The sequence below is a fragment of the Limulus polyphemus genome, unplaced genomic scaffold (genome assembly GCF_000517525.1).
Source record: "Limulus polyphemus unplaced genomic scaffold, Limulus_polyphemus-2.1.2 Scaffold1808, whole genome shotgun sequence".
Classification (NCBI taxonomy): Eukaryota; Metazoa; Arthropoda; class Merostomata; order Xiphosura; family Limulidae; genus Limulus; species Limulus polyphemus.
Genome location: NW_013667418.1, coordinates 178,409 through 190,831, shown reverse-complemented (window position 1 = coordinate 190,831; position 12,423 = coordinate 178,409). Strand labels below are relative to the sequence as shown.

The window sequence follows — 12,423 nt, the reverse complement described above, 5'->3', positions numbered from 1 at the left end:
TATTGTTGTTTTATATACCTAATTCATTCTTACTTGCCATATTCTACAAGTAAATAATTATTGTTATAATTGTTTACTTTTAATATATCATCCTTAAAAGTTAGCTGCATCTTATTCTAATTTACTTCGACTAATTAGCTCATATTCTCATATTTTATCCATTGTAGATTCAAAATGAGGTATGTAAAAATACCCTGTCTTTTGTCTTTCACTTGTCACTGCCCTGTGGCTTTTCGTTAGTATCAGAACTCGTCACTTGGGCTGGACAGTCAGAGACAAAATATTCTAAGGACTGCCATTTAGAGATGCAATATAAAAATTTGAAAATTACCCTATTACCTAATGAAGGTGTCTAAAAGAGTAAAATACATAATCAGTACTCCTCTTCCATTGTTTTGAAACACTGCCAACTAGACAGCAAATATATATCCGGGTGTAAGTAGCCAACTTGTACGTTGTAACTAATAAAGTGAGATGTAAAGTTTGTCTATTAGCCTAATCAAAATATAGTTTCTTATATATATGTCAAAACAATATAGTATACCTTTTCGGCCATAAATATGCATATGCATCTTATTCCAACCATCCTAATCATTAGGTTTTTACAGAAAATTCCATTCTGTCCTCAGTAATTATTAAATTACTTTTGATATTATTGTAATTCTGACCTATATAGTTCAATGTTTTTTTTTATCAAGAATTCCAAATAATTAATTTGATGCCTATGCAATGATTCTTGTATTTAAATATAAAAATATTTACAAGTTATGATTTACAACGTATGTACATAACATTTTATAAACTTACATACTTTTAAAATTATCATTTAAAACCTGATTTTAAGTGTTTTAGATTCAAATTTGAATGAAAAATTGTAGAGCAAGGACTATTAAAGATAAAACGATGTTCTTTGAAATGCCAAAAATGATAAAATCCGTAACCCATTTGTAAATATTGGTGTCCAGCCGTAGCCCAGTAAATCGCCCTAGTGCAAAAACATTTGGCTTACTAAATAAGTAAATAAAATGTTATCTATTTTAAAAGTCTGTTCCAAATCTCTTCCATCCAGTTTTTGGTTGTTTCTCATGAGCTGAAAAAGATTGTCTTAGAGTATGCCTCTTTTATGACATCATTATTGTTGCAAGTCAGCTTGTCTCAATACATTTCAAAAGCCCTTTCATTTAAAACATTTAAAAGTAATCAGAAATTTATTTAAAAATTGGGGATGCCACTGGATGATTGAATTTAATTTCGGATCAGCTTTATAATGGAATTTTTTTAAGCAATTAAATCATTGCAAAAATGGGAATAAGAATAAAGAACATCGTTGAAAGAAATTATCTGAAACAAAAGGACACCAGAGGAATAATATATGAAATAAAATGTGAAACATGTGAACAATGTTATTTAGGTAAAACTGGGAGAGAACTGAACATAAGAGTCAAATAATACTTGGAAGGAATTTATATATTTTTTGAACATTTAAAAGAAATCAAACAATCTATATTTGAAAAACATTAAAATTCTACAAAGTGAAATTGATATAAAACAGAAAGAAAATCGCAGACACAAAACTAATAAGATAATTAAAATAAGATAATTTGAACATATATCCCGGATCTCCTCTCTATCTTTATCTATATAAATATAAATCACAAAAAGCTACTAAGGCTACTTGCCCCTCTCTTTAACTTTTAACTAGTGACTAATTGGAAGGCAGCCAGTCAGCAATATCATATTACCCACCAGTAATTGTTTGGCTGTCGCTCTTATAATACATCCAAATCTTAAAATGCTGGGAATATTTTATAATATCGCCAGTTCCGAAATCCAGAGCTCTGTCACTGGACCAATTTACGTCGTTCTTAGTAACATACAAGTCACAAAAATATAAATAAAATGAAATAAAAATACCAGCGATATTGTACTTAATCAAAATCACTCATTTTATGTGTATTTTCCACATAAAATGAGTGATTTAACCAAATTTATTAGACCAATTCTTCACACTGAATATTTCAACTTCAAAAACATAAAGAAATTCTCAAGTTGATGTAAAATATGGACTCCACAAGTTTGGTAAACGATATAAACCAAAGCACTTATTTGAAGGTTAAAAGGACCGCAAAACGATCCTTATGTTATAACTTATTTTATACTAGCTGGAGTACTCGTCCCCTGAACGGAAGTTATGTAAATTCATGATTAATTAAAGGTTATCTTAGGACATGAAAAGTTGATTCTTTTATATGTAATTGTAAAAAACGCCAATAAAAACTGCAAAACACAAAATATGAAACCGCAAATTTGCACGTATCTCCTCATGGACCCAACAAACCTTTATACCAAAGACATACATTGTCAAGATCATTAATGTAGAGACTAAGTGAGATTAACGTTCCAGATCGAAATTTAGGTGATAAGCTTATTCTTACAATAACGTTTTAAAGTTTAAGTCATAATAGTAAAATTTAGTCAATGTAAGGTCTAGGTATATGATTAGTTTTAGTGTAATTTAGTATAATCCTTGAATTTATATGGTAATTAGTGGTGTTTTCATAATGGGGTGATTGTATACAATTCCCATGAAACGTGTTTTGATTTCATTTCCAGAAAAATTATAAAGATTGATATGAATGGAAATATGCCTGAAAAGATTGTTGTATCAAAGTTACACAACTGGTTTTTGGTGGTCCTAATTCTCATATCGACTGTTTCTTGTTCATGGTTGGAATTAACAGTGGAAAAGTCTAACGACGATTTTCAGCCTTCAGTAGAACGTAAGTAGAGATAAAATATTATAGAAAAAAAAAAAGAGATAAAACTAAATACATTGCACATAAATTATTTGTGAATATTTTTCCAACTGTGTATCATATGTCTATAAAATTGATAGTTTATGCATCTAATTATCCAAACAATTTTTATGATATTAAAGTTTTTCAACGAAATCAAGAAGTGAATAAAATGATTTTATTCCATTCTTGTTAAAACTGCTAGCTCAAAAAAATACAAATTTAGTTTTTCATCACAAACACTGTGAATTTAACGCTGGTAAAATCGTAACATGAGAATTTCAATTCCACAAATATGTACTTGAATTATACTTTTTGAAATATGCAAACGCATGTAAAACGAGTTTCTTAAGTGATGAAGGGCTTTTTTACTAGTTTTGAAACATTTTAAAGACGCGAAACATGTTCGTGGCACTAGGTCCAAATTTTTTTGAAGTTGGTCTTAGAAAGAAACATTACTTGCTACCTGCAATTTTATCATTATGCGTAATGGTGCCATTCAGTTTTCTAATTTTACTCAGAAGAAATCTAGGCTTTAAAAGGACAGTGAAGAAGAATCTGAGTCATTTATTCAAATGTTTCAGGTGGGTTGTTTCCTGGAATGTATGAACACATGGTAAAATATCTGATGGTGAGTCTAGACAACCCAGTGGAAACTCATTGACCGGGACATGATTTCACGGACTTGCACTACAGATTTGATACTCTAGCAAACTAACCAATCCATAGGACTGGGTTAAAACTTGAAGATGGGGGTCTCATGAGAATTTATCCACTAACACAACTTATCTAAGGAGAATGCATGGGTGGGAATTCCCGAACATGTTTCCTATTAGAGATATTCATTGATATCTTAACCAAGGGCTGCCAGTCAAACTCATCTGGCACCACCATATGGGTCTCAGAGGCACAACACATTGACTGAAGTGGTTTCTGAGGTAATGTACTTTGAAGTGGTCACAATGAACTGTATGCTGGAGCAAAAGGAGTAAGCAGCAATGGCAGTTATGCAATATTCTATCCTAAAACAATCTCCAGGATCCGGATCCAAGACTAGACCAATCATTGACCTAGAGCTCATTTGGATCTACTGCAGTCAATGCTGCAAATTGTCATAGTACATCCAACATGGCTTCATAAGGAAAACGGGGCTTTTCATGACCAATTGCTATGGTTGCTCTACCTGTACAGCAATAATTATCCTCTCAACGATACCAATAGCATGAGAAAACGAGCTTCCACTTCAACTGTGGCTTATCATATCAATGAATCTGGAAATGCATATTTACTGCAAGACAAAATTATAGGATATAAATACCAGGTCAATGCAGGAAGATCAATGGCATGCTATGGTTGAAACTACTCTGGCTAGTTTAAATTAAGATAACATAATTTCGATCTGGCTACTAGTTCAGAAGTGCAGCAGTCAGCTTTAACCCATCGTTATGGTGGCTGGCTTAGATAAGCATAGATTTGCGGTCATATATATGTCTCTGTAATAATAAATGAACATGAAGTTGAGTTTGTTGAAATAGTGGACTATCCAGAATCTTTCTTGACATAGCTGTGTATCATTAACTTTAAATGAAACAATTACTCTGTTCATATGACACTAGCTATGATAATTAGTGATGCAGATATTTTTCTTACTATCAGTGTGAATAGAATTAATTCATTGTCCAGCAGTTAGGATAGTCATTGAATTGAAAAATCAAAGACTGAACAGACTTAGTATTCCTTATTTTCTGAGGTGTCAAGTGGAGTTTCACGTTAAGTTGTCTGTAGTACACTATACGATAGCTGCTCAATTATAGCATAGTCAAGATGATTGGTTAAAAGTGCAGAGCATAATAACAAGCTACTTACCATAATCCTTAGAGTCACAGCCTAAGCACGCTAACCACTGCACAATGCCCAGCCCACAGCACTTAGTAATAAGATGTTGGTGTAGTGTGTTGTGATAATTCTTTGATCTGTTTAATTAGTTGTAGTGATATTTTTACGGAATACGTAGTGTTAGATACACAGCTAGAATATAGAGGTTTTCAGGTAAAATCCTAGGGAAGTTATAGTTGTCACTGACTGTTCATAATAGCTGGAAATTCTGGCATACCCATAAGCTGAAATAATTTTTCAATCTTTGCCTTTTCTAACACTCAGGTTACTTTCGCTGGTGAACATTGGTGGGCGTTAAATGAACTTCAGTTGTCATGCAAAGTTTTGCCCATTGGTTTGGAAGGTCGTAAGGGAGTTGCGCTCTAACACAGCAAGATAGGGTGAAATGCGCATCGTTTTGCTAGATTTCCACTTGAGTTATTTTTGGTGTTTTTCTAATGTAATGATTTCCCACAAACTAGATGGCAGTAATAGTGTATAATACTTCGACAGATTGTGTGTGTAATGTGCATGCATTTTAAAATTAATAATACGAAATGTGGTCTGAATCGATAATTCTAGAAGGAATGATCATTTTTATTGATCTACATCGGTGGTTACTATTATTTTTACGATATAAGTTGAATTAGTGATGCAACTCTTTAGATGTGCCTGAAAGCCACATGTATGCGCTAACCTGTGGAAAGCATGACCAGTATTGGTATTGTTTGTTAAGATTATGTCACTGAATGGTGATATAACGTATTACAAGTATATTGGTTAGTATATGACATTGAAATACATATATGTATTTTAGTATATGCCTACAGGGGGTCATCAAACAGAACATGGCGAAATGGATCGTAACGTCTCGGTGAGGTTTCAAAATTGTTTTAATATAACGTACTTAACGTGTGTATTATTTTTACTTAGAAACTGTATAAGACCTATATAGAGGGAATTGTTAGAAATTACTGTCAATCTTATTGTGTCTTATGTCACACAAATTACTAATAAGTAGATCATGCTTCGCCAATATAAGCATTACATACCATATGAATTTAAGCCATGCCTAATTTCTCAAATAAAGCTAGTTATATTCAGCCAACATATAACCTATTGCATAGCACTATAAATAAATGCAGTTAACATAAACGTTGTTCAAAACAAATACCTTTTTCACAAATTATATCAATATAAAACGCATTTCTAAATCAAAACTGCACTTCGAACTAATTAGCATTCGTGATTTCCTTTTCTAAAGACAAAATCATATAATTTGCAAATTTTTCTGTTGCCTCTACTACAAAACATTGCTTCACCAACAGCACTGAAAACAATGGATCTACAATGTTTCTCACTTTGTGTTGTGTCTATGTTTCTCAAAACATTCCTTCACCAACAGCACTGAAAACAATGGATCTACAATGTTTCTCACTTGGTGTTGTGTGTTATGTTTCTCACTTTGTGTTGTGTCTATGTTTCTCAAAACATTCTGTAGTTTCTATTGTAAAAGACGCATTAGATTGTTTGAGCATGAAAAATGTCTCTCTATGGCCATATACTGTTTTTCAGTATTATTTCAACCACTCACTGTTATAAATAGCGTTTGGACCTAGGGTTTGTGTCTTACATGCCCAGCCGTCCTAATAAACTCTGATTTTGAGCTGTTATGTTCTTCTTATTGGGAAACCGAATAGAGCCAGTAAAAAGTGTTGTTTTTTATTTTTCAAAGATGACTATAAGTCTTATTGTGATGTTGTGGCATACAAACAACATAGTTATAGATTACACTTTACAAGTTATATACCACGTGAATTCTTATATCATAAATGACTGTTAAAAATAACGTTCAGACCACAGTTTGGTGTATTGCATGCCCAGCTGACTTGAAAAGTTCTGGTGTTGAGCAAAATGCCTCATTGTCAGCGGCGTGCAGCACACGGTTGAGATACAATGATATTCTTCTCATCATATAGCGCCAGTAGAGAGGTACTCGTTAAAACCTATTATCAGTCTTATTATGAATTTACCAGGCGTAGTTCAGTTACTTATTTAGATTACATTCAACTTACATTACAAGGCACGTTGATGTTCTTCAAAATAAAAATTACAGAACCTCCAGGGTTAGAAACTTTGTTAACTGCTTATGAAATAAATGGAGTAATTTAAGTTACTTTTGTAAAATGAAATTGTTGGAAATTGTGCCCTGCCTTAGAAACCAATAGTGGAAGAACTAACGGGTATGAGAGATAGCTGTTTTCTCTGATTGTAAACTCGTTGCTAGGAGCTGGTGCAGTTACGGGCCTGACCACCGTAACAGTATGCCTATTGTTTCATAGAGTCTGTGTAGATTGAACAATGCTTAGAACCTGGGAAGAATGTGTTTTTGCAGTAGAATGATGACTACATATATAGTCCTGCTACGAGATACAACACATACACGCTATCCCACTGGATGGTTTTTCTTAGAAAAGGTCGGATCACAACCTGATTGACCATGACATTTAATTTTATATTGCTTGCTCCAGGAATGGTCACTTACTAGAAATATATGTAACCATGGGTGTTTTCAGCTTCTTAAAACCTACCTATACCAAGAGATTTTCAACCAAAAGCACCCCTCTCCTTTTGACGGTGAGATCGAGGAGCAAATAGAACAGAATAATATTTTTTTTAATAGTGAGGGGGGTGTCTTTATTCGTATTTTTGCAATGGTTCAGTATTTCAAAATTATACACTAAATTCAATCACGAAACATTTTCTAGTGATACATAATATTACTGTTGTTCTAAAATATGAGAGCAATTGAACTTTAGGTTCCAGGTGATGAACACGATAAACTATATAATTTGAACTTCCTTAGAGTTTTAACACAAATTAAACTGACGAATGCCCTACACCATCTCATGTACTCAGAAAGAAAGTCACGATATGCACACATTATGGAGCTAATTTCCAATGGAAGTAATCACAGCATTCTTTTTTTTTTTTACATTTATCACATTCGATACTTTTTGTATTTGCAGCTGGTATGTAAAACGAAAACAAAAACGAGAATTGTATGAGGGGTTGCTGGCATATCTGTAGGCTTGTTCATTACTAACTACACTGTAACTGTACACAACTTTAGGAAGTGAAACATACTTGACGTTCTTATGCTGCATTAGAGTAAACTTTGATAAGGAAAAAAAGAGCTCTACTGAAGTTTTGTACTTGAAAAATAACCTTCTTTATTCAATTTTGAGGAGGTAGTTGAAAACAAAAACAAACAATGAAGTAGCGAATTCACGAAGGTAACAACAACAACAACAAAGTGACCCCTTTCTTCTAGAAAATGCTAACGTGTTGTTGTCCTACTGCCGAGTGAATGACTTACCCGGTTACTTGTGACGTATCAAGGATGAATTGACTTGGAGTTTCCAATAATTATGTATTTCTGTTTAAAACCATTATACTTGACCACTGGCTGTCTTCTTCATAAACATGTGAGCAGCCAATTAAGTCTAATCCATAGCACAATGAAGTGCACATTCAACATTATTATTTAATATTTCTTGTTATTTTATACTTTATTGTGTTCAGTTTTATCTTAGTTTGTTTGCTCTGTAACTTCTTTATTTAGGGCTTTTATGTTATCCATTTAATGTAGTTCCCAGTAGAGGAGTTATAATGCTAAAATCCAGGGTTCAGTCTCTGCACAGTGCGGGTAGTCCATTGTGCAGCTTTACAACAACAAACATACATATTTAATTTAAAATTATTTAGTTATTTTACTTCATATTTGACTTTGTATAAAGTTTTATTTATTTTCATGTTACATTTTGTAATATTATTCAGTTGATCTTTGTTCAATTTATCTAATCTATAATGTTATTTAGCTCATTATTATTTTATTTATTGGTGATTTAGTTTTGTTCAATTTATTCCAATTTGTAGTTTTATTCAGTTTTGTAAATAGTGTATTTTACTTCAGGCTAGTTTTTAAAATTACTTTTAACTTGTTAATAATTTTCAATTACATGTAGCTCAGTTTGTTTAGCCGAACTCAGTTTATCTTATATGATTTTGTTGTAATTTTTAACTAAAATTAATTATTGTTATGTGTAATCCTCTTGGGGTTACACGTGTAGTCTAAGATGATTACAAGAAGTATGATCTTGGTATTCAGACTATACTTTAGCTTATTACGTTTAATTTTAAGGTTCGTGCCTAGCAAGACCATGAGATAAGGAAGAGGGAGTTTTTTACAGTTGAAACATCTGCTATGTTTCACACTTCCATAGCTAGAAAATAATATATTTCTAGTTATTATGTTATAGAAAAAAACAGATATGATAAAAAAAGTTGGTAAATCATTGTAAAAAAATGGATAACTTTTTGCACTTTCGACAGATAAATCTGTCTTCTTCAGGGAAAGGCAGAATAGTGCAATGAGTATAAATTGTGACAGCTTAAAAAACATGAAGTTTGATTGGCTGTTCGTCAGTCATATGTTAGTCACGTGTCATGGGGCACAAATAACAGTTTGAAAGTTTCAGACAAGATTAGAAAAACATAGAGCCAATTATTCATATACTATTAATTTGTTTCGTGTTTATATAATTGTTTCATTTTAGTTTTATTCAATAAAAAACATACGCAAACGAAACTCACGACCACCTTTCGTATTTAAGTCCTCTAGTGACACAACGGTAAGTCTGTAGGCTTATAACGCTAAAAACCGGGTTCGATACCCATGGTGGACAGAGCACAGGTAACCCATTGTGTAGCTTTGTGCTTAACTACAAACAAAAAAAAACGAACTATATTAAAATATTTTCCATTCATTTTAACTTAGTGAGCATTTAAAACATTATCTAAAATTCCCACTGTTTCCTTCCAGAAAAAAAGTCTCAAAGCTATTCTGATTCATACTAAAATTACATAGACACCCACAAAGAATCTCCCCTTGCCTCGTACTAGTTTGTTGTCAGACCTGCAAGTTCATAAAAATTACAGATACTTTCACTGACAAACACAACCAAATGCGATCACTTGCTCTACTTGAAACACCTATCAGATATAATTTTTCTATATTTCTCTATTCCTTTCAGTGTGATTTTATATAAAAAAAATGTATTATGTTTTACTTTGTCTTCCATTTGACCACGTTATATTTAATTTTGTACTATTCCATGCTTGTATCGCTTTTGTGCTGAGTAAACTAAAAACAAATAAACAATTTTGTAAGTTGTTCTTCATTTTTTTTTGTCTTTTAAATTATTTTGTGCACCCCATAACGTTAAACTGACCCAGTACACATAACTAACATGTGAATTTTGCCCACACTTGGTACATCAAACTTATTTCCTGTTTTGCAACTTATGCCAACACTTGACATTTCAGTGCTTCATTCAACCTTTATTCCTGAAGAAGACAGATTTTCCTTTTGGAAATACTAGTATTTTATCGTTTTTTTCCGTTTTATGTATTTAGTCATTAGGTATTTTTTCTTTTCTTTTTTCTATATTTTGCTGCCGGTATTCTGTATATCGGAAACAGGACATGTGCAAGATTGTAAACTTACTTTACTTTCTTAGACAAAGGTTATATACGACAATGGTTACTCTGTATCTGATTGATCCTGTTTCAGTATCATCTCTTCCCTGTGGTGCAGACTCAACTCAAGTTAAAGGATGATACAGAGCCTTCTACTAGCTAGTTCCCCGTCACACCAAACATGCTCGGTTAGAGATGACTAACTGATTTCCTTCTTTTCAAACGTTTCAAATCAAGAAGATTATGCAACGATAGCTTAGCCCTTCGTATTGCAGTGCGTGAATATACTGAAACAAAAATGTTCTAGAATTATCTCAAGGGTTTGGTATTGTGGTATTCAAGTGAACAATAATATACAACAAGCAAGAAATCCACAACAAGCAACAGATTCTGGAAATGTTGAGCAGGGAATAAATCAAATATGGAAAGCAAAAACAATATAAGCAGACACAAGCGTACAAAATATAAACAGATCCTTACTATTACACAAATTGGTTGTTGTTGAGATCTTTAACAAGGCAGAAGGGATTATACAATTCTGCACAAGACAAGTATCAGAATGGGAATGATGGTGATACTCACTCTCAAGTCAAACCAACCAAATCCTAGTGTAATATCACTCAGTCTAATATTACTTTCCTCAAAGACAATTCCCGTCATACATACAAGGGAGACAAACTCACAACTCATACTAAGTAGTAGATTGTTTGTTATGAATTTCGCGCAAAGCTACACGAGGACTATCTGTGCTAGCCGTCCCTAATTTAGCAGTGTAACACTAGAGGGAAGGCAGCTAGTCATCACCACCCACCGCCAAATCTTGGGTTACTCTTTTACCAACGTAGTGGGATTGACCGTCACATTATAATGCCCCCCCCCCCACGGCTGAAAGGGTACTTCTAACTCTATGGCTACTCTTATTTAACCGAATTGTGGGATTTCCCCATCACACTTGTAGCGCGTTTTTGCGGCAATGAAGTGCACACCTGAACTCTCAGATTCATAGTTGGAGCACGCCAACAATAGTAAATATAACTGTCAGTATAAAGGGATTTTAGAAATAAAGTTTTGTTTATTTATCCTATTGAAACTGTATTAATAGTTACTATTTGTATTTCTTAATCCATTATATTCCTTTTTTTATAACCTAATTGAAAAGATGCAGTAAGTAAAAGTGATCTGTTGTCATACATATTCATTTTATGCTGTGTGTAGGTTATTTCAGTTGAATCTAGGTTAGCTATAAGAGAGATGTCCAAATCCCACACTATTCGGTCAGACAAAAATAGCCTAAGATTGGCGATGGGTGCTGTTGACTAGCTGCAGTCCCTGTAGCCTATAAGTTCAAAATTAGGGACAGCTATGGTATATAGCCCTTGTGTAGCTTTGCGTGAAAAGTCTAAGAAACAAACAAAAATGTGCATCTTTTTTTTTCTTCTTTTTAATGGAATCGGATAACATTAACATATCTAGGGTCATGGCACCGTGGTGCTCGTTCAGTATGGAAAGTATTATGTATCTGTTTTTACTTCAAAGTTCTGAAGACGAAGTATTTTTACTGGTTTTTTATTTGTTTTTACTGGTATTTTTTACTGGTTTTTTTACTGGTATTTTTTACTGGTATTTTTCATATAACTGTAATATTTAATGAGTGTCTTGTACGAAAAATTTATTACTTCATTTATCTTTTGCTTATCTAAAGTTACAATCTACCACTGCATAATGCATATCTGTATGAATTAATATTTTATAAAGAGTGGTTCTACGATAATTTATCACTTTTCCGTTATTTTCAATGATAAATTTGATATTTTATATGAAAAAAAAACGTGTTTTAAGCTAGTGCTTGAACTTGCTTAAAAATCGCGTCCGTTTAATATATATGTATCAAAACCCATCCTTAGTTAAGTTATTTTACTGAAACGCTTTAACAAAAATGTTTTTTTTTAACGAAAGAAATTAAAAATACATTTTACTGCATATGTTTTTTTCACGTTCCTCTCAAGAATTTAAAGTGTTTTGTACTAGCATTTTGTACTAACCAGGTGGTTAGGGCGCTTGACTCGCAATCTGAGGGTCGCGGGTTCGAATCCCCGTCACACCAAACATGCTCGCCCTTTCAGCCGTATGGGCATTATAATGTGACGGTCAATCCCACTATCGTTGGTAAAGAGTAGCCCAAGAGTTGGCGGTAGGTGGTGACGACTAGTTG

General features: G+C 33.0%; 1 protein-coding gene across 1 annotated transcript in view; it reads left to right on the top strand.

Annotated features, from left to right (window-relative positions):
* Window positions 1-2,632: 2,632 nt before the first annotated feature.
* LOC111087157 overlaps window positions 2,633-12,423 on the top strand; it is a 14,055-nt gene continuing 4,264 nt past the window's right edge. The window contains exon 1 of the mRNA XM_022392824.1: window positions 2,633-2,780. Within this exon, the coding sequence (XP_022248532.1) occupies window positions 2,633-2,780 (148 nt within the window). The remainder of the gene's footprint in view (window positions 2,781-12,423) is intronic.